At 38.7% G+C, this 22,653-nt stretch overlaps 2 protein-coding genes across 3 annotated transcripts; one reads left to right on the forward strand and one right to left on the reverse strand.

Annotated features, from left to right (window-relative positions):
* Window positions 1-851: 851 nt before the first annotated feature.
* On the reverse strand, window positions 852-5,251 carry RPL24 (ribosomal protein L24). Its single transcript, XM_085220336.1, has 6 exons — window positions 5,118-5,251; window positions 4,816-4,891; window positions 3,015-3,125; window positions 1,960-2,108; window positions 1,499-1,562; window positions 852-982 (listed from the first exon to the last, which is right to left on the reverse strand). The coding sequence occupies exons 1-6, from the start codon at window positions 5,249-5,251 to the stop codon at window positions 902-904; spliced, it is 615 nt and encodes a 204-aa protein (XP_085076462.1). The 3' UTR covers window positions 852-901.
* CEP97 (centrosomal protein 97) lies at window positions 5,081-22,095 on the forward strand. Of its 2 annotated transcripts, XM_085238906.1 has the most exons (12): window positions 5,081-5,410; window positions 7,290-7,432; window positions 8,995-9,153; window positions 9,583-9,684; window positions 10,261-10,374; window positions 11,305-11,471; window positions 12,066-12,230; window positions 13,149-13,279; window positions 13,436-14,192; window positions 15,247-15,322; window positions 16,014-16,583; window positions 17,402-22,095. In XM_085238906.1, the coding sequence occupies exons 1-12, from the start codon at window positions 5,341-5,343 to the stop codon at window positions 17,465-17,467; spliced, it is 2,520 nt and encodes an 839-aa protein (XP_085095032.1). In that variant the 5' UTR covers window positions 5,081-5,340; the 3' UTR covers window positions 17,468-22,095. The 2 variants fall into 2 exon arrangements, with proteins under 2 accessions (XP_085095032.1, XP_085095026.1); XM_085238900.1 differs by having other exon boundaries at window positions 16,014-22,095.
* Window positions 22,096-22,653: the final 558 nt, after the last annotated feature.

Raw genomic sequence — 22,653 nt, forward strand, 5'->3', positions numbered from 1 at the left:
TACTTCTTGCAGCTGAAGCAAAGTCTTGTGAACAGGCTCCCCGTTACAGGTGGCCTGTAACAGAACCTAACCAGGTGTCCTTTACTGGTCCATAGTTTTAACCCATAGGCTCTTCTGGTAATGGTTGTTTCTTATAGGCAACTCTTCAGTCTATCCACTTCTTAACATGAGGGCAACTCCACCACCTTTCCTACCTTGCCTATCCTTTCTAAAAAGCTTGTAGCCCTCAACTGTAGCGTTCCAGCTATATGATTAATTCCCACCATCTTTCTGATAACAATTTTAAGCTTATTCAACCTATTATAAGTGGTTTTAAGCACTGCTGACTAGATCACAATTGCAGAAGGGCCATATTAGGTCAAATAGCGCCAGTTAGCTTACTAAAAACTCAAGGAAATTGTGCAAGGCAAGACCTTAATAAGCTTTGCCTGACAAAGGCTTCCAGCACTCAGAAGTTTTGTTACTTCCTGTTTAACAGCCATGTGGTTCATGAAATGTTCATTTCTAAAGCCATTTTTCCTTTTATCCTGTACAACATCTTGCAAACACCTGTTTCATAATGGAAGAAGTGTACTTTATGTCATAGACTGCACTGTTTCACCCCCTCAGTTTGCATTCTAAACTTACAACTCTGTAGCACTTGACATTCATGTAGAAGCTTACTCTGCTTGCGTATATATCAGCTCAATCCTTCCTGGTGCCTAGACTACTGCATTCATTTTAAGACTTATGAAATGTCTTCTAGCATAGCAGATCCTCTAAGTAACTGAGCATTTTATGGCACGAGGGTGTTCATTGGTCTTTAATTCTCTTCAGTATCTGGCACACAGTTGAAAAGAACATAGCACAAGTTGTGAAAGCAAGTTAGGTGTTTATTCAGTATGGCTAACAGACTGGCAAGCTAGCGCTTTCCACCAACACGGGGAGCAGAAACCTTGACTGGTTTCACAATTTTCTGCTTAGGTGCTGCCTTTGTTGGAGCCTGTGGAGAAAAAACAACATGTGAGCAAAGAGAAACAAATTATCCACATTACTGAAAGTGTCCCTATACTACACTTAGAATTCTTTAGGTAAATCTAAAAATCAGATCAGAGTTAATAGATTGTTACTACACGTATGAGTATAAACCTAAAATATGGATGATGCCAATCTTCAGCATTAGTATCAGAAGCAGTACTGAAGAGCATGCTAACACTCACCAGCACACTGCTACCAAGTCTCTAAATAATGTCACATCTAGGCAAACTGACATCTACTCATCATTGGCATCTGGTCAGAAAGTGGTTTTACTGTAATATCTACTCTCCCTCTAAGAAGTGGTTTGTTCTGTTCAGCAGTTCACATGTGTATCTCTAGTGCATTAGCTTGGTCAGTATGCTTCCAGATCAAAAAGACAAATTAAAACACAAATTCCCAATGAAGTGCTGCAGTGGTGTTGGGTGTTATTATAACATGCAGTGGTGCTTGGCATATTCCAAGTATACCCACTGCATCTTACCTTTGCAGCAGAAACAGCCGTTTTCTTGGTGGCCTGCTTAGCCTTCTTGGCTTCTTTTGCAGCCCTGTTAATTCACAGAAAAAAAGCTAATTATTCATGTCTGCCATTCACTGTTTCTTTGTCTTAACCACTGTTTCTTTGTCTCAACCACTGTAAGAGCCCCCAAGGGTCAGGACACAAATACTTTTTCTAAAATTTATCCCCCGCTTTTAATCCCTCTAGCAAGGCTATTTCAGAGACAACAGAACTGCGTGTGACAAAAGCAGTATTTTCACAAAGGAAAAGAGCAAGAAACGACCCCTCTCTGCTGACAGTAACTCTTGCTGAGATTACTCAGGGTTGCCTCCAAATATACTGACCCCCCCAAAATGCCTTTAAAAAACTGATTTTAGCTAGAGCTCAAAATCTTGCAGGTAAATGCATTGGGGGTTTTTTAATAACCCAAAAATACCCCGGGGCACCTATTTTCTCCCCTGATACCCCGCCCCCTTTGCGGTTTTCGGACTTTTGGCTTCTGGTTGGGGTTAACCATAATCTCAGCTAAGGATGCACCCGAAAAACCCCTCTGAAATTTAAAAGCACGGCGTGTGCGCTTTTTTTGTATCTCTTCCTAAAATGACAGAATAAAAAGAAAATTAGCAACAAAAGGCTTTAAATAAAAACATAAAGAAAATTTCAGAAACAAGCTGCTATTAAGATTGAAGGTATTACCAAGTTGTTTTCAGAAGAAATTTATTCCTCGTTTTGGGCATAAAAAATTTTCCCATTTGCCAAAACAGATCAGAAAGCAATTGACTTTGTTTCTCTAAATGAACTCACAATTTTTGAATGGGTAATTCCATGTAACCCTTTTTAAATACTTTTTTGGTGTGCTTTTTTAAGCAAGAGGCGGAAAAAACCTACCCCAACATGCTGTATTATTTCAGAGCAGTGGCACCTGGATAACAATGGCATTCTACAAAGTTAGAATCATAGAACTTTTTCAGCTGGGAGGGACCTTAAAACCAAATTTTGCTTAACTCCCCTACAAGAACACAGACATCTAAAACTAAATACATAAGTTTTTAAGAAGCTTACATGGGGGTTTCCCTCACTCATCATTTTCCACATCATCTGATAATCAATATTTTTTTAAAAAATTCAGGAGTTTTACAGTCCAAATAATAAAGCAGTTTCCAGATCAATCATCGTCTGTAGAGCTTTTTCAAATGAAAAAGGGGAACCCGTATAATTCGGACAGCTTTTAAAATCTGATGCCCCTATTGTGGTTCTGAGGAAACCCTCAAACATGATTATGTTTGGTTATAGCACTTTTTTTGTAGTGTTCCATTCCAAATATAAAGCAACATAAAAAGGGGAGCTTAAAAACCCCCTTTCACCAAACTGACCACCTTCTGGTTTTATGGGTCATAATTTTGCTACCCATCCCCAAACTGCAGTTACCTCCAATCTAACAGAGCAGTTACCGATTTGGGGGGGGAAAACTTGAAAGCAGCTTTAACTGGTTTAAAATTACTGACTGTCCTTTCTTGTGCTTCCCCCTATATAAAAAAGTCCAATTGATTTGACGGAAATTTCTCTTGGAAAGGAATGCAGACTCACATTTTGCTTTCCAGAATTGGAAAACCTAGGAAAAAAAGGAAGAATTTGGCTAAGTTTCATTTCTGTGAAAGAAAAATTCCCACTTTATGTCAGCATATCAAGTAATTTTTTGATTGTGTTTTTCAACACCGATGCTTTTGTATCTTTTTACACAGACAACAATTTTTTCTGAATCCAGCTTCTGTCCCCAAATTTTAAGGTATGGAATTTTGTTCCTTTGACAAATCAATTTCATTCCATTAAAAAGCATCCACTTAAAAATGTTTTTCCACCCCGGGAAAAAATCATAGAGTTGCATAGAAAAAAAAATTGGGAAAAGATCTTCAAGATCATCGAGTCCAACCACAACCTAACCATAGTACCTTAATTTTAACAAAATGATTAAATCATGTCCCTGAGCACCACATCTAAATGGGTTTTAAACACATCCAGGGATGGGGACTCAACCACCTCCTGGGGGACCTATTCTAGTGCGGAACCACCATTTTTGTAAAGAAGTTTTTCCTTTTTTCCAACCTAAACCTACCCTGGCACATTTTGAAGTGGTTTCCCCTCATCCTGTCACCTGTCACCAGTGAGAAAAAACCTACCCCGTTCTCGCTTTAAGAACCTTTCAAACACTGGAACAAAGCAATTTTGGCTCCCCTCAGCTGCCTTTTCCCCTGCCTAAACAACCCCCATACCTTCAGTCACTCCTCAGGGGGCATATTCTCAAACCCCTTCACAAGTCTTGTGGCCCTTCTATGGGCCTACCCCAGCATGCTCTGATGCTTTTTTTCAGAGTTAAGCTCACAATGCTTTTTTTTTTTTTTTAAATCCCCACCACACTGCGGTACTTTCCTTAATTTTCAGCATAAACAGCCATTTTCTGAAGTGCAAAATTTTTTTTTCTCAATTAACTATGTACTTTTTGTACGTGAGGGTCACAAGTGGACATAAGCGACTCTTGGGAGACCAGCACTGCTCAAAACCTTCTTCCTTTAACCCAACTGAACCCCCAATTAAGGGCCTGATTTCCTTGAGTTCCTACTAGTTGGTCGGGTTTAAATTTCTCAGTTTTTAAGGAGATCAATAATCACTCAAACCAGTTCTTTAGCTGTCATTTCCTAAGAAACGCTGCACAGCAAGACCACAGCATTGGAACTATAAAGCCCCCTGGAATAGGGGGTTTGGAAGGGGCCCCAAAGGGAGTTCCCGCCCCCCCCGGGGGGCCGGGGTGCCACCCCTCAGCTCAGGCTGCCCAGGGCCACCCCCAGCCCCCCCTTTAGTGCCTACAGGGACAGGGGACCACAGCTGAATTTGGGAAATCTAAACCCGGGGCAAGAAATACAGCATCTCTTTACAAAAGTAAAAACCATAAATCTAACCCTGTCCCCAAAAAATAAAAAAACCAATTATCCAAAACTAACACACTAGATACACATCCCCCCGGCTCAGCAGAGCTCAGCGTTAGAAGCAGACCCTTTAACTAACATTTTCTACACCGGACGTGCTAAGCCACCCCTCCCAAAACCCCCCCACACATAAAACCCCCCTTGCCGGCTCGCAAAATTCCCGTGGGCCGAAACCGCCGCGCACTGACATCATCAGCACCGCGCAGCCCCCGGCGGCTCACAGCCGGGACTGCCCGCAGGGCCCGCCCGGCACCCGGTTCCCTACCCGGCAAGGCGGGGCCCCGCTTCCCCGGGGCTCCGCCCGCCCCCCCGCGGCCTCACCTTGCCCTCCTTTGGGGGGTAGCGGGGGCCCCGGCCCGGGGGGTTTTTAAAACCCCTAAAGCTGAAAAGCTCGACCCTGCGAAGGGGACAAAAGTTAGCAGAAAATTTGGGCCGGGGGCAAAAGGTTTTTCAGTCATTCCGCGGCCTCCCCGCCGGGGATGGCGGGGGGTGGGGCCCCCTATACCCCAACCCCCCCCAATTTATGATGGCGGCGGGCGGGCCCAAAAGGGGGGGGGCCGGCCGGAAAAGGGGGTGGCGAGGGCGGGGCGGGGCATGCCGGGGGCGCTCCGCCTGCACAGGGCCCGGCGGGGGGGGGCGGGCCCCCGAAAGGGGGTCGTCGTGGGAGCTTCTGCCGGCTGCCTCCGGGTCTCCTTAGGTCTCGCCGCGCGGCCCTGCGAGCGGGGGCAGTCAGTCTACGCGGAGATAAGTTAATCATCGTAACAACGGGAATTTTCTCGTCGAGGAGCGAGGCAGCCAATCGGCGCCCAGCGTCCGGTTGCCTGGCGGCGTCGGCGAGAGGGAAGCATGGCGGCCACAGGAACGGCGGGCACAGGAGCGGCGGCGCGGACCGAGCCCGCCTCGCCGGCTGCAGGGGGTGAGGGGGCCGCCGCGGCGGGCGGCCGGCGTTTGTTTGGATCGCCGTTGTGCGGTGCTGAGGGGCTGGGGCGCGCCGTGCGTGCTGGGAGGTGTAGTATGGCAGGTTGCTGGCACTGCGCGCTCAGCATTGCGGCTCCGCTGAGCGGTCAGGTCGCAGTGGGTTTGAGAAGCAGCGGCAATAAATGCCACCAGGGGTGCTCCTTAGGGAAACGGATGTCTGGCTGGCAGAATGGCGTGCCGGCGGTGCTCATCCCCATCCTTCGCACAGCTGAACTTTAGAGCAGGAAGGCTCTTCAAGTACTGAGACTGCACTGGGGTAGGGACTCTGTATGGAACGTGCTGCTGATGGAGTGTGATCTACAGACCAGGAGACAAACAAGTACTGTAATGGTGCACACGTGCAAAATGCAGAGCAGGGAGTAAATGTATGGAAGCAGTGATTAGTGGCTGCCACACACCATAGGTACCCAGCTGTTCAAGTTCCCTGTAGATGTCAAGTGATTTCCTCTTAACTCAATGTTGGCTTTTCATGGAACATTTTAATCAGGTGTTCCACTAATTAAATACTATTCTACTGTATTTACAATTTGTTCCTGCTCAAATCTTACCTCTGCTGTAGCATTGCTATGAACAGGCTATCTGTGTGGCTTTTCACTGGATACCTTACTGAAGCACACAACGTTTAGCCTATCAACATGTGTACAACTGCCACAGTACTTAGGCAAGATGCACTGACCCGTTTGGCCACTGAAGTCCTGGACTGCAACCTTTGGCCCCAAATTAAGTATTTTCCCTACCCAATAAGTTAAATACTAAGATTAGTCTTCACAGCAGCCAAACTGCTAAGAGGAAGTGTGTCTCTAAATACTAAATATTTAAATTAATTTCAAGGGCGTAGGGTGAATCTTAATGTTTGTTTCTTCTGTCAGGTTTAAGCACCTGACTTCTCCTAACAAAGAGGTGTCAGTTTGGGTTCCACAGTTAGAAATTTCCTCTTTGAGTTTGTACCAGACTGTGCTTTAAAAAATTTATATAGACTAATAATGTTTTTCTTTTGAAGCAGAAAAAGGAAAAAAGAGAAAACTGCAGGTGTTTATTCACTGGCCTAGCTTTTGTAGGACTTGTTCACAAGGCTATTTCTTTTCCTTCAGCTGAGAACTGTCAAATGAACATTTAACAAATAGGAGTTAGGTGCCTTAATCTTCAGGTACTGTATCAGAGTGTTTGATGGAATGCTCCAGGGAGCCAAGTTTGTAGGTTTGCATCTTGGTCAGCTTTCCTGTGTTCTGAGCAACTAAAGTGTGGATGCTGCTCATCTCTGTATCATTCTCCCTTTTTGTCCTTTACAGTTGTTTGTGTAGTGACAAATATGGCTGCTGCTGTGTACTTGGAGTGTTCAGGATGTTCTGGGTATGCCTGCCAGCAGGAATTTATTAGATAGAGAGGTCCAACACATAGGAGCCACTCTAATTGTCAAGGTGCTTAAAATTTGAAACCATCGAGGAAGTTAAAAAAATATAGATTTTCTTAAGTTTGGGGTTTTGAGGATTACACTTTTAAATTTAGCTGTCTGAATTTCACTCAGCTCAGCCTCACACTTCAGGGGATCTTTCTGTTACTGTTGCTGCCAAAATTCAGCCAGAAGTCTTTATTTGGACAGGGGCTGGCATCCCCATCTTCCAATAACTGGATGCTTTTTTTTTCCTAATGTATTTAGTCTGAATTAAGTGGAAAAGAAAGTGCATTTTTATCACTAAATTAGCTGTGTGCGTTAAAAAAGCAGATCGGTTTGTGTTACTCTGTGTTTTCAGTATGCATTTTCATATGTCAAGTGTTGAGTTTGATTGCTTTCTGTTGTATTTTTTTCTTATTCTAAGGTTTGGTAGTTAACTGGTCAGGTCAAGGATTGCAAAAGCTGGGTCCAACATTACCCTGTGATCCCGATACTCACACTCTGATTCTGGACAAAAACCAGATAATTAAATTGGAACATTTGGAAAAATGCAGGAATCTGATGCAGGTCAGTGTTACTTGAGTTGTATTTGCTGTGATGTAATGGTACTGTGGTGCTAATTGAAATATTTCTGCTATAAGGCCACATTATACGGTAGAAGTCAGTCAGCAGTTACTGTCTTCATAGAAAATTAAGCAATGGAGAACTAAAGTAGAAAGCTCTATTTTCAGCACAGCTCTGCAGTTGGTGGTGGAGGAAACTTTTGCTGGTTTCTTAGGTAAGTAAAGTTAGATTAATGTAATGTAGCTAAGAATATTTAGAAAGGTCACTGACCTGATTTTGATACTTTTGAGTTTTTGAGTACTTGATCTCTGTAATCTTAAAAGTAGCTATGTAGTTTACATGGAGTAAAGACAAATGTGCAGACATGCAACTAGGGAGAGTCCTGTAAGTGTTTCAAAACTCTTCACAGAGAACTGTTAGTAGCCTTAATTTACAGGAATAAATGAATAAGCCATATGTATTAGGTTTAAAAAAAAAAAAAAAAAAAGAAAGAAAAAGAAAAAAAAAAGGAAAAGAAGAAGAAAACAACTCAGCAATTAGCAATTACAAACATTAAGTGGGAGAGATCTGTTGTCTTTAGGTTAGATATCAGGAAAAACTTCTTTACACAAAGGGTTGTTAAGCACTGGAATAGGCTCCCCAAGGAGGTGGTTGAGTCACCATCCCTGGATGTGTTTAAAAAACCATTTGGATGTGGTGCTCAGGGACATGATTTAGTCATGTTGTTAGAGTTAGAGTAGCATGGTTAGGTTGTGGTTGGACTCAATGATCTTGGAGGTCTTTTCCAACCTGAGCAATTCTATGATTCCATGATTCTTGTTAACATATTGAGTTACACAGGCTCTGATGTTGTTAGTGCTTAGCTTTAATATACTTAATTTTGAAACGTTTCATTTAGGTTCATGAGGGTATTAGTAGTAGCAATATTAAGCATGTACATGATGCTAGGAGAAATCAATGTTAATTCTGCTGGAGCAAAGCTGTACAAGTCCATGTTAAATATTGCAAGTGCCTGCAAATAGTCTTGGAGGAGTCGCCTACACAACCTCTAGAGACGAGCTAAACTGACGTTGGAGAGGGTTCTTTTAATTGCTACCACAAACCCTCACCAGTCTGCCAGCTTCACAGTTGCGGTGTTAATTGGTATTTCTTGTGTTCTGTTAGCGCAGGACTTCTCTGAGAATCATGAAATATATTTTATCTCGTAACATGACAAGAAGTATGGTTTTACAGCAGGAATGTTGCAAAAATTTGTACAGTGATTTGGCAATTCTGATTTTAAAAGCTTATTTTCATATTATTCATTTCCTTGTTTATTCTCCTTCTTTAATTAACTATTGATATGAGAAAGTCTTCACAGTTCTACAGACTTAGTGGAAATCTACTTCGATTGGTTTATTTCTTGTCTCTTGCAGTTTTTTGTATTTCTAGTATTTGTTTGAAAATTTAACATATACACTGAAGTAGTTCCTGTTAGATTGGACTTTTATCTTGACAGACAGCCTATGCTATCAGTAGAGTTTAATTGTTGAAACTGTTTCTTTTGTTTGTGTGTCCATCTGCAGTTGTCTGTAGCCAACAATCGTTTGGTACGAATGATGGGTGTAGCAAAACTGACTCAGCTCCGTGTGCTAAACTTGCCTCATAATAGTATTGGGTATGTAGAAGGGCTGAAGGAGTTGGTGCACCTGGAATGGCTCAACTTGGCAGGAAACAATCTTAAGGTAAGTACGTAGAGTCTTATACATTTTCCAGAATCTACCATAGTAATTTGGAAAACACATTAAAGATGATCCTTACAATGTTTCTGTTCCACTGCAAAGAAATGTCAATTTCTGCTTCTGGTTTTAATGGGAACAAATGTTGAACCTTTGTGTCCACTAGTGTAATGAAGTGGAAGAGGGCAACTTTTGGACATGAACTGGCTTGGGGAGAAATGAAACATGGCTTGACACCAACATGTAATGAGAACTGGGAGGTAGCCTACAAAACAGGAAAAGAATTATTTTTAAAATTAAACTGATTAAAAACCATGGTTTTAATGTTGGGCTTGTTATACAGTGTTGTTAGCTCCCAGATAATTTTCAGTTATTGACACCTCTTTCGATTTAATGACTAAAAAACTATTGAAATTGACTCCTTTATTTTTGTAGGCCATTGAGCAAATCAATTCCTGCGCATCTCTTCAGCACCTTGATTTGTCAGACAACAACATATCTCAGCTAGGAGATCTCTCAAAACTTATGTCTCTGAAGGTAGATGCACTTTTAGCTGTTTTTCTTACGTTCTTTGCATTGAGCATTCTTTTTTGGAAAATTGTTAGCTTTTAAAGCATTAATTATTCAAATGCTAGATTTTAAAGCATTCTAATTAATCCTTATGGCTTTTAGAAGGAAGAGTATAAGAGATTTTTTGTTGCTTTCAGGTTGCACAAACTGGGTCAGTGATTCTTATGCAATCACTAATGATTTTGATTAAGGTAATGCTGTAAGATAGCACTCGTTTCTCTTAACGGGTTATGAATCATGACAAAGCATAGTGTTAAGTCTTTTACATACACTGTATAATGTTTCAAATACACTTTTTGTAAATGCAGCTAGGTGTCAGTTCTGTATTTCCTAATAATAACATTGTGCTTTAATATCTAAAATTCAGTTTTCCCTCCCTGGAATATGCAAACATTATTTTGATTATGCCAGAAAGCCTTAGTTGTTGTTCATTTTTTTTTCTGTTTGTATTCTGAAGTTATTGTTTGGATGGAACGATGGGGAAGAAACGCTATTTTTTTGTTGTTCAAACATGCATTTTATCACCATATTGCTATTTTACAGACCTTGTTGCTGCATGGAAATATTATAACTTCACTTCGTACTGCCCCTGTTTGCCTACCTCAGAATCTGACTGTCTTTTCTTTGGCAGAAAATGAAATCAGAGACTTAAATGAGGTAAGATGTAGAAAATGTATGACTTTGTCTTTAAGGGAGAGTGAAAAGAAATAGCTGGATTGTTCTTTTGAGTATGTAAGTGAAATAGACTCTCTTCTTTGAAATCACCTTTGTTAATAGAAGAAAACTTTAATTCTCTGTGTAATAACTGTTTGATCTAGCTGTGCAAGTTAGGTAACAGCTTTTTACATTTGTCCTTACAGGACTTCTTACTGTATTTTATGCTTTTATATTATTTATGAATGTCTTATATTTCGAGGACTAGATTCACAGAGAGACTTTCCTGATTATCTAAAGGTTGAAACTTGAGCTGATAAATTGCTGCAGCTCAGCTGTTCTGTTCAGAACATGGTCTCTAATCTCCCATACAAACTCTATGTAAGATAAATGAGTATTCTGTGATATTTTTTTTTCTTTATTGGATTTGTGTGTGTGTGTGTGTGTGTGTGTGTGTGTGTGTGTGTGACTTCTTCCTTTATCTATTCTAATATGAGGAAAAAACATGTTAGTTGGACATCAATATTGGAAGAAAAACCTCATTTGGTAATGTATTTCTCCCTTCTACAGTGTTGGGCAATGTTTCTCAGCTTTTCAGATTGCCATTGTTTTGTCAACATCTCCATAGTATTCCAGTTTACTGCAGCAAATACACTTTCTTATATGTGCAAGCTAACTCCTGAATTTTAAGAGAAACGAATGTTTTCCAAGAGCTATACTTCTTGCAGGAAAATTAACAGGCACATGATGGTAGTAGCTAAAAGACCATTTAAAAGATAGTCAGGTTTAACAAGCAAGTGTGGTTTTCAGTGTAATTGTAATGTTGCTGTTTTTTGAGATGTATTGCTGTAATTAGGCAATTAGGCATTAGGTTATGTTCTGTAAGCTGCTAATGGTTCTCTTCACTTAACAAATATATCTTATTTTCTCAAGGTTTCGTTCCTGGCTTCTCTTCCTCAACTGGAACAGCTGTCAATAATGAACAATCCTTGTGTGATGGCCACACCTTCAATCCCTGGCTTTGATTACAGGCCGTACATAGTCAGCTGGTGTCTCAACCTTAAAATTCTTGATGGATACGTGGTTTCTCAGAAAGAAAGGTAATGTGATACTTCTGGAATTATCAAGTAAAGTTTGTGTAAGCTGAAATTTCATTTTTATATGATAAAAAATAGGTAAAATGCTAACAATCTGAAATTGTTTGTCTAGCTAATGCCCATTTGAGATACTGGCCAATATACATTGTTTTTGCAAAAGTTTTTATCTGCTATAGTGGTATTATTATATAAAATCATTTAAATAGGAATTAAGGTTTTCTTTTTTTACTCAAATCACTGTAGCACTTGTACAAAGCCAAACTGTGGTAGCAAACAATCAGTGGTCTTTTATCTCTCTCAAGTTCACAGCCTCTTTGACTTTGTGGAATGAGATAATAGGCAACTGTTAAAGCTATTATCTTAGGGGAAGCTCAAGCCCTTTTGTAAGGAGTCTCATTTCCATTTAAATTCGTTTGTTTTTGTTTTACAAATATCAGTATTTACTGTATCACTGTGTATATCACTGCTATATGTATGATAGCGGAGGTGTCTGGACACTGTTCACATTCAGTGTTTTGGTAGCTCTTAGAGGAACAGCACTCAAAGCAAAGTTATGAGGTTTATGCCATATGTTAACAGAGACTGTCTTCCCAACAGTTTGAAAGCAGAATGGCTCTACAGTCAAGGTAAAGGAAGATCATATCGACCTGGGCAGCATGTTCAGTTAGTCCAGTACTTGGCTACTGTTTGTCCTCTTATATCTACATATGGGCTCCAGACTGAAGAAGATGCCAAACTGGAAAAAATACTAAGTAAGCAAAGGTGAGAACTTCTTGCTTCTCTGTTGTTAGAAAATGTCTCATTATGTATTAGATATTTCCTTTTAAGTGTTTTAAAGCGACAGCAAGAGCAGAAGATGGGAAGAGTAATGGAGGTACAGGATGAAGGGAATGAGGAGCAAGAGAGCAGCAGGAGTGTTTGCTGGGCACTCTGGAGGCAGTCTGTGCTCTGTAGAACAATTGAAGATGATTTGTACAAGGACTGTAATTAAAATAAACTCTAACTTCCCAGATTTCTATTGCAAAGAAAAAGCTTATACACATATGATCTTTAAGGCAGAGGGATTTTTTAATATCTACCTTATGATCTCTTAATTTCACTAGGTTGAAATGATCTTTCTCTTTCCTCAGATTGTAAGGAATGCCTTTGTGGCAATGCTGTTACCTGATTTTGTATTAGAGTGCAGGGTCATGCATTTGGATAAAGTCATTTTCAAGCCTAAAAGTCCATTCCTCAAACTCTTCACACATACAAGCATAGTATGTCCTGCAGTTGACACTTAAAATATCAGTATCCCTTGCTTGTGTATAAAGATACTCCGTGGTTTTCAGTCTGTACTCAGAATTGTGTGCTGTATTTTTTTTCTTATTCTTTTATTTTTCTGGTTACACATATATATAATGAAAAGAAAGAGGCAGAAGGAAGGAGAACAGGAGCAGCCTGTGCAGTCCCTTACTTTGTGAGTAGTCCTTTTACTAGGTGTAGGCTAGCACCTACTAGCTGTAGCTAGCATCTTGTTTTAGAATGGTTTGATTTCTTGTTTACTTCAGAGTAGCTGATAGTTTATTTCAGATGGCTTGTGTACCAAAAAAAATAAAAATAATAAAAAAAAATTAAAAAAAATATAAAATATAAAATATATATATTAAAATATATGTAATCTGTTGAAACTGTGCTTAGGCTCCACCAGAGGCAGCTGATGTATCAAAACCAAAATGAAGGACCAGCTACATCTGCTTCCAGCAGAACTTTGCCTGTTACTTCTGGACACAGCAGTCCAACCCATCTACCACAGATAGTTCTTGATAATGGTAAGATGTAAATTTATACCTGTGACCTTACCAGTGGGTGTAAAATAAATGCAGATTTATTTTTTTTTTAACACAAATAAAGTATGAATTTCTGTGAATTAAAGTATTTTATTGAAACACTGTGAAACTTCTGAAAATGTCTTTCTGCCTATCTAGAACGTGTCATCCAGAAGAATTCCTGGGTTGGACCAAGCGTGAATGATGATCATTCCTATGCAGTGAAGAACACTTTTCTTCATGAAAGAAATTGTCACAAGGAGCTGTACCTTGAAGACATACAGACTGATGAAGACAAACTAAATAGCAGCCTGTTATCTTCAGAGTCTACTTTCATGCCAGTTGCTTCAGGATTGTCTCCAGTGTCTCCTACTTCAGACCCGAAGTTATGTGGAATCAGTTTGGACCTAGAAGATAATGATAGTACTGTAATTGAATATGCAAAAGATGCTAAGAGAGGAGAAACAGTTAACAAGCAAGAAGAAACTTCTTGGCTTACAAAAGAGGACTCCAACAAAGTGACAGAAAGTGTGGAAACTCAAGAGCAAATCAAAGACAGGGTGCAATTATCATCTCTTGATCTGGTAAAGGCTAACCAGGCTGATGCTAGCAATTCTTCAGTATCCTCTGAAGACCAAGTTCTGCACAGTCAGCCTGGCAACTCAGTAGGCGCTGAATTGAAAGTTACAACACTCTGTACTGAGCAGGTGACAAGAGAAAATTCAGATTCTTTAGCTTCTGTTGGTCAAGGTGCAGATGAACTCCAAAGAATGACTAAAGCAGCTACCAAGCTTCAAGCCTGCTGGAAGGGGTTTTATGCAAGGAACTACCACCCCCAAGTCAAGGAAGTGCGATATGAAATTCGACTGAGCAGGATGCAGGAGCACATAATTTGTTTAACTGATGAAATACAAAAGTAAGTTGAGGTTGTACTGTGCATTTTTCCAAGCCTGAATATAGCTTGCTCCAAGATAGTTCAGAAAAGGTATAAATGAGTCTTCATATAACTGTGCACAGTAGGACCCAGCATTAATGATACAAAACAGTGATAACACTAGAGGAAGAATACCTGTAAGATATAATCATTATGCATGCATGTAACTTCTCATCCTCTCGTGTCTTCTATGAGTGGGTCGGATTGGAATTAACTTTTTCAATTCCTTTGTTACTTGGACATGTGTGTTTTGCTGCATAATCAAAATGGCAGTTGTAAATTGTGAGGTTTCTGACTTAATCTCTTAGCAGTTACAAAGTCTCTAAGTGTCGGTATTGAGTCATTCCTCTGTTAACAATCAGTCAGAGGAAGAGTTCTCACAGTGTCTTTCATGATATAATTTTCAAATACACTTCTATTTTTTTGATCATGTGAATCCATGTTTTAAGGGGATTATAATCACAGTTTCTTAAGTTCTGAGACAGAAATTGTGAATTCATTAATATCATTCAGGATCAGCCTGGGAACAGTTTGACAGATCCCTTTCATTTGCTATCATAATGACAAAAGTTCTGTGAATCAGGCTGAGCTCTTGGTGAACCTATAGAAAATCCTAATGCTTTCACATTGTACTGCACATTTATCTTGGTGGTATCAGGTGGGGAAAGCATAATTTGAAGCGCAGAAGTACTATTTTTTTTTCCCCATCATTTCCTTCCTAACTCAAGAGAAAGAGACACCTCTACTTAAAATGAAGAGGTCAGGTTCAGTATGCAAAAAGACCCCTGAAGTATTAGCAAAGCTATACATGCTTTATAGCAAAAGGAAAGCAAAATCTAATTGTAACTTTGAGAAACAAATGTATACTTTAAAGCCAGCAACTAGATATTGATAACAAGCCAGATGGCAATACTGTCTCAATGTGGTGTTTTCAAGAGTTCTTTTTTGTAAGCAGGTATTTTTATGTATGTATTATGTATGTTGATCTTGTTACCAGAATATTATTTAATTTGCATAATTTTTGGTGTTCTTGCAGACTAAGAAAAGAAAGAGAGGAAGATAAGATTCAGAGGCTTGTACAGGAGGAAGCTGTCAGATTTCTTTGGAACCAGGTAAATAGCTTTAGTCCTATTATTTTTTGCTTATGAACTGAGAAGAGATTTCATACAAGAGAGCATGAAGAGATGGTGAATATGGTTCATTCTTCCAATTACAAACTTGGTGGCTTATTAGAATGTAACCGCAATGGGTTTGGCTGTTCTTTTATACTGGGAAAAACTAATATTCAGAAGTGTTAACACAGTAAACTGTGTAACTAAATGATAAAATACAACTTGATATGAGAAGAAGGACAAAATGCAAGGAGAACTGAACAAGCATAGTAGGCATTAAACAAGATGTGACTGCTACATGTTTAGGGCAAATGAAACACTGTTGAGAAGTGTTGCTTCTAAGCAAATAATTTCTAGATTAGGAAAAACATATATTAATATATATCTTTTAATAAGTTGTTATTTCTCCCCAAGCTAAGGCTTGTTTTCTTAAGAATGGGCTATTTTTAAAAGATTTCTTATCTTTTTGCCTTGAAGAGAAGATTCCCTGTTTTCTTCAGGGAAAGATATTCTTTTTTTTCTTGAAACATCAAGGTTGTGAGCTCTGTGGATGTCGGGCATCTAGTTTAAAAACTATTATTTAACATTGGGGGAAAAAAGTATTTTCCCCTAAAGTATAGTGAAATGTTATATTAGAGTTTTGTTGCCAATTACAATAGCTTAGAAACTAAGTGCTCTTTGTACTTTACAGGTTAAATCCCTTCAACAGTGGCAGCTTACGGTGACACAACACTTAGGTGCTGCTTGTCAACCTGGGATCCCTTCGGCTGGTGGTACTTGTCTGTCGGAACCCTCTGCTCAAACATCTACACCTGAGCAAGAAACCCCATCAGATGTTAGTTCTGCTTGGTTAGCTCCAGCTAGTGATGTTCTTCAGGAGAAGTCTTTGTTACAATTCCCAGATTCTGGTTTTCATTCTGCCATGGCTGACCAGACTCATACTGGTGACTCATGTAGCTATGAAAAGAGTTTAACAGAAGGAACTGAGGGCTCTCTTTCGCTGGAAACTGTCAAACAGTGTGGCAATTCTGTTTCAGAACATTCTTCAGATGTAGAAGATGACCATGGGGGATGTGAACAAAGCAGAGAGAGCTCTAATAATGAGCAGGACAACAGGCTTCTACAGCAGTATTTGGAATCTGTTGAGCAGCTAGAAGAGGCAGATGAAGGGACGAACTGCAATGATGGAAGAGAAGAGGGTGGCTGGCAGCAAATTGATATTTCAGCTGAGAGCCAAGATTCTTCATCTGACATTCTCTCTGTAGGTATCCCTCAAGGCACATCTTCCCCGGCACGAGGTGAAATGAGTCAGACGCCTGACAGCTGCAAACTAAATTCAGGAATAGGTGAAGGGAAGCAAACAGACTGTGATTCTTCATTTCAGATGCTGCATGTTGGAATAGCTGTGTAGTAGGCTCTATTTCACTAAGGACTAGGGATTCCATTTCCAGTTTTGTTTTTTTTCCCCATTTATATAAAACTAATTTCCATGTGTGCTTGGATTTTATTTATTCATGTTTTGTACTCGCGTTAACAATTTGTTTTAATTAGCATTCTGCTCATGTTGCTGAGGACTGACATATACTGCTAGCTTGAAATCACCAAAGTTTTCAGTGGCTTTCATTATGCACTTTATTTTCTAACACTTAGCTGATATTCTAGTAACTGGCTTCCTTGAAATTAGTTCTGAAGGGGCGCAGGGTGGTGTTGGCTGTAAATTCACCTCAGTGAAAGTGTTAGTTAGTCTTGTGATTTTTTTGTTGTTTTTTTTTTCTTCTAGAGAACAGAATTGAATCCTTATTCTTCAAAGAGAAAAATTTGATGAAAAAAGATGAAAGCAGTTGCCTTTCAAAGTTTTTGACTACAGCAAATGTTAACTAGTGTTTCAAAAATGTGTTCCATGAATCCTGTGTCCAAGCCAGTGACATCTTTTTTGTCTTTTACTTGAAGCTACTGGCTTGGAATTTGGTCAGTTACATAGATTCTGAAACAAAGACTTAGAGTCAGACCTTAGGGAACTTGAAACAAACTTTTGGTCTTTGTTTTCCCTGGGGTTGAATTTCCCTGTTTTTTTCTCAGGTAAGAAAAAACTCCAAGTGGAACCTGCAGCAGCCTTTACTAAATAAGTTTCAAAAGGGCACGTGATCTGGGAGCTTAGTTTCCAAGAGTACACTGCTGGGTTTCAGCAGCAGACTTAATGATACATATTTTGCCTCCACGAGGTTGCTAATATCATTTTGGGATTCATGGCTTTCTAGACATGAGTGTGTTTGGATCACAACTCCTATATACAGGTATGAATATTAAAAGCAAATGTTATGGCTTAAAACTATTGATATCTCTCTTGGTTGTTTTTGGGGGGGGTCATTTTTCTTTTTTTCTACTTTTTGGTATTTGACATTCCAATTGCATGTAGATAAAAAAAACTGTATTAATTGCCTATTGGAAAATATGCTTAGTTTCCTAAACTCTTTTCACCTAAACACCAGGCGAGGAATTGCATTTGTGTTTTGTCTAAGCCATTTAATTTTTTTTTTTATTTTTTTATTTTTTAGTGAAAAAAGATAGGTAACTTAATAAATGACAAAAGTGGGAAGGGAAAATTGTTTTGCCAAGCAATTTGAGATGAATGTCAGAAAAGGAAAAGTTGACATGGCTTTTAGGGGTAAATTAGGTTTGCTATTATTGTGTTTTGCAACATGCAGTGAAAAGCCAGTGTTTCAACAGTTTGCTTATACTAATTTCTCCAAGAACAATACTGCCAGTTACAAAGACATAAACACGTATGCTTATTGCATCTCTCTGAACACACAGATCAACTTCTGGTGCTACTATATCACTAAAATCAACTAGTGCTGTCCTAAAGTAACTCTTCTGACCGTGTTACCATGCAAAATAATATAGTTGTTGTAAAAGCTTCTGTTGCTTGTCTATTTTAGGTTCTGAGCTGAAGTTTATCACAGTTCAGGTGTTTGGCATGAGGCCAGCATCCTCCTGAGGCCTCAAAATAGCCTTTCTTTAGAACATAAGTGGAGTTGTACCAACCCACTGCTCAGTGGTGGAGTTCACCTTGGAAGAATAAAGCTTACCTCTGTATATAGAGTAGCCATCATCTTTTTGTTTATCTATTTGGTTTTTCTTTCTGGAATTTGAAGGCACTGAATGCTCTAGAGACCTGCCATTGTAGCCTGGCTGACAACTGACTGTGCCTTGCGTACATGAGAGCATTAAAAAAAAAAAAAAGGTGGTATATTCTCAACGTGTTATTTTCCTAACTCAATATAGTTTACAGCATATTTGTGGGGTAAACAGATTCATCAGTAATCTTAGAACTTACATGCTTGGGTGTTGAAAGTGGTAGAGGTGCATTGAGTTATCACAGTACTAGCTGTACAAAGCATTGTGTAATCTACCTGGCCATACTCTTGTCCTCTGAAGTTTCTCAATGTGTATTTGAGTTGCTCATGCTTGGAGATCTCTGCAGTTCTCCCGGACCATCAGTCTGTTACCAAGATCTTGTAAGCCTTTAAAGAGACTTTTTAAGAGAAATTATTTGTCTTTGAATCAGTTATTGGACTGTAGCATCTGAAGGCAGCAGCTAGGAATAAGAAACCATAAGCTCTCTTTTGCAGCAGAGTGCTTGATTAGCATGTGCCAGATCTGCAAAAAAACTAGACCGCTGTCTGGATAAAAAATGCATCACTGAAGACACCAAAATGCTATAAATATTTCTGTTTTGTACTAGTATCACTTTCTCAGCAACATTTGAGAAGAGACAAGTTTAATTTTGGAAATGTGTCAAAGGATGCAAAGTTGACGAAAGAAATATTTCATGAAAACCCTAGGATTTCTTAACATTTCTATTATTATTAGAGCTTACAAACACAAATGCAAGGAGACTTATTTTAACTAATGCTTAGGTCAGCTGTTGGCTTGGTTTTGTTTTTTAAACTTGTAACCTTTATATCTGAAATTGATTTTATGAAGATACTGCAAAATGTATAGTGTCCTATAATCATATATATCTTATTTCTTGTGGAAGCTTTGAAGTACCATAGTCTTTTTCTGACGTTCTGAGAAGTATCTTGTGTATGCATAAGATCGGAAGGTACAGAAAGAAATCAAATACAGATGAAACTTTGGATTAATCCTTACAGGGCTAAAAGGAATTAGTTTTTATATGCACGAAACACTTTCAGTCTGGCCATTGAAACATATACAGGGAAAGGCATGAAAGGGATACAGTAGCAAAATAAAGAGTTAAACAAGTTCCTACTTCAGAATGGCTTCTTTAAATCCATTCTGAGCTCTCAAAAAATCTGTATATGGCAATGTACACATTTAATATATAGTTTAACACTTACTCTTGTTTGTCTACTTAAGCTTTCTTCATCCAAGTCTAATTTTTTTCCATGGATAGGGATGTACAGCTCCCTTTGGAGATGATTGAGATTTCATAAAAGAATCAAAAGGCCAAATATATGAAAATCCACATCTGAAACTTTCCTGTATTAATACTGTAGGTCTTTTGGTAGTTTGCTTTTGCGAGGCTTTTGTATTCAACAGAAGAATGTACTTTCTAGGAGAAAAGGGGGCATTTTGGCATGGACTGACACTCCAGTGCTGATGAAAGAGGTTACTACTGGTTATCTGTCAGGCAGTGTCTGCTCTGCTGTGAGTGTGGTTTAAGCGCTTTGTTCATTTGGTTTGTCAAGATTGGCTAAATGGAGCTTAGATTAACTATTTAGAATGATGAATCAATGCAACTAGTTTTGCCCCCAGTGACGTAATTGGCTCATGCAAACCTTTCAGTTAGTCTGATAGAGGTGACTCCTTCTCTTGCTCTTCTCAAGAGGGGCACAAGGACAAAAATGGCAGTGCAATTCAGTGTATTTTCAGGCTTAAAGTTTGATTGATAGTAACATCAGCTCATTGCTATTCCACTTTTCTACCAAGTACGTTTATTTTACAGATACTGTAATCTTCCATGTAATCAGGAATGCTGTTTTTCTAATGTATATAATGTTTAATGCTGTTCAGATGATAGTTTGAAAAGTAGAATATTATCGAAGCAAGCATGTTCACGCTTTATATTTCAAGGTTTTTTTTTTTTTTTTTTTTTGTTTATTTGTTTTCCAAAGTATTTGGATTGTATTGATTCCTCTGTGTGTTAGGTAACTTTACAAAGAAAAACACAAGGCAGTGCATCATTAACGAAAGCAGGTGAGCTTGTCTTCCTGCATTCTTCCATGAACTGTACTTAATTGTCACAGCTCTGTTCTCCATCCCTAAAACTCTAATGGAACATTTAGCTGCTGAATGAATGCAGCGACTCAAACATTTTGTTGTGGTGACTGTTACTGTGTGGTGCTATTTTATAAATATCATAAGCATGTGCTGCAAAGGTGGGGTGCCTTTTAAGGTTCTAAACATCGACCTGACTTTTCTTTTACTTAAAAGAAACGAGGTCATACTTCAGTTGAGTGCTTGTGAACTGGCTGCTTAAGTTGGGATTTACCATTATCTACATCTTCGGAAGTGTTCTTATACCACAAAGCAAGAAGGCATTAAAACTCTAAACCTGATTTTGTTGCTTCTAGAACACAAATTTCACCTAATACTAGAGATAGTCCTTGCTACACTAAACGATGGAAGTTTAACAGGTTATAGTTAAGTTCCTTAAGCCACCACAGACTGTACTTGCATGCACCAATTTAAATAATGCACTTAGCAGCCAGGCTGTCTGTATATATCTGGTTTTCCTGAATAATGTTGTACGTTACTGAGTTTGCAATTTATTCCTGTTTTTTTTTTTTTTTTTTTAATGGATTTGTAAATACTGTCTGAAGAATTCCAAGCTTAATTTCTACTTGCAGCAGGTCATTTGAAGAAAAATCAAAGGTACATTCCTTTAAAACTACTTGGGAACTTTTTACTGGATTTGAAGTTATAGTATGTCTTTCTACCTGAGAAGGTAGAATTGTAGCAGTTAGTGGAGACTCGCTGAATGATAATAAAATGTAAAATTGTTCTGCTTTTAGTCAGTGTAAAAGAATCTTATTTCCTTGTTTTTTTGTTTTTTTTTTTTTTTTTTTTTTTTTTTTTAACCTTGAAGACTGTGCCACACAAATAAATACATGTGAAGTGTTTGTGAGTTCTCAAAATCTCCTTTTGCAGTTACAGGATTTTTTTTCCTCCTGCTTGGCTTTCTAGGACAAAATACTGGAGGGAAAAAGAAAAATCCTGCTTTCTGTAAATCTGCCAAAAAATCAGGACTTTTTCAGCCTGTTTTTAAATGCTTTCTTTTCTTCAGTAATGGAAGAAGTGCAGGATCCTCAACTTGCAAAATCATAAAAAAGCATTTATCAGGAAAGGTGCTTTATTTCTTGGAAAGTGCCAAACCAAGTTTTATTGTATAGATTAAGAGCTCTGGATTAAAAAAAAAAAAAAAAAAAAACAACTTATTTTATGACTTCATTGCATTTATAAATATATTGGCCAAATTCACTTGTAGCATAACTCTACTGAACTAAATTTTATGAAGTCTTTCACAGTAGTACTCTACCTCTAAACTAGAATCTGGAAAAATAACAATTGGACATTGATTTGTCTTTCTACTTCTAACCATTTTCTGTCAAGAATGGTGGGTCATTAAATTGGTACAGTTCATATGTTTTCTATAAGTGTTTACAGTTTCTGAATTTGTTTCTTATATATTTTGTTTGTATTTTGAAGTTTAAATAAATGATTTGTATGCTTATTGAAAATGTTAATTGGTACTTTATCCATGACTCTTACAGCTACTAGTCATTGACTTACAGTTGGAGGGCTCTTTTAGAGACAGAGTTGCAAAATAATGATGACAAGGTAAGCATTAGCATTCATGACTAGGTACATGAAGGCATCTAATAGCCCACTGTGCTAAAGATAGTATGCAGTAGGTACTAAATTTATACTCAGCTTGCTAGCAGATGTCAGTGAAATTGGGATTCCTTACTTGCAGTCTTTTGGTTCAATCACCGGCCCTCTTTTCATATTGTTAATTGTCTATTGTGTTTAAAGTAAAATACGTGGCAGTCTTCTCTACAGAGTTCTCCAGATGGAGAATCATAGGATTGTCTAGATTAGAAAAGACTTTCAGGATCAAGTCCAACCACCAGCCTGACCTACTGAATCTCATCACTAAACTGTGTCTCTAGTGCCGCATCTACGCATCTCTTAAGTAGCCCCAGACATGAGGACTCTGCTCCTAAGACTTACCAAAGGGAAAACAATTGCAAATGTGCTTAACTGCATTCAAGCATCAATCTTTCTGATGTCTGTGCCCATCA

The sequence above is a fragment of the Meleagris gallopavo genome, chromosome 1, assembly GCF_905368555.1.
Source record: "Meleagris gallopavo chromosome 1, MGAL_WU_HG_1.1, whole genome shotgun sequence".
Taxonomy (NCBI): domain Eukaryota; kingdom Metazoa; phylum Chordata; class Aves; order Galliformes; family Phasianidae; genus Meleagris; species Meleagris gallopavo.

Excerpts from the sequence above, each read along its gene's own strand:
- RPL24 (XM_085220336.1), bottom strand. The coding sequence starts at position 5,251 with ATGATTAACTTATCTCCGCGTAGACTGACTGCCCCCGCTCGCAGGGCC. Across the intron at positions 4,892-5,117 it reads GGCCCGCCCCCCCCCGCCGG|GGTCGAGCTTTTCAGCTTTA; the intron begins GCCCTGTGCAGG and ends TCCCCTTCGCAG. Across the intron at positions 3,126-4,815 it reads ACCCCCCAAAGGAGGGCAAG|GTTTTCCAATTCTGGAAAGC; the intron begins GTGAGGCCGCGG and ends TTTTTTTCCTAG.
- CEP97 (XM_085238900.1), top strand. The coding sequence starts at position 5,341 with ATGGCGGCCACAGGAACGGCGGGCACAGGAGCGGCGGCGCGGACCGAG. Across the intron at positions 9,154-9,582 it reads TGGCAGGAAACAATCTTAAG|GCCATTGAGCAAATCAATTC; the intron begins GTAAGTACGTAG and ends TTATTTTTGTAG. Across the intron at positions 14,193-15,246 it reads TTAACTGATGAAATACAAAA|ACTAAGAAAAGAAAGAGAGG; the intron begins GTAAGTTGAGGT and ends GTGTTCTTGCAG.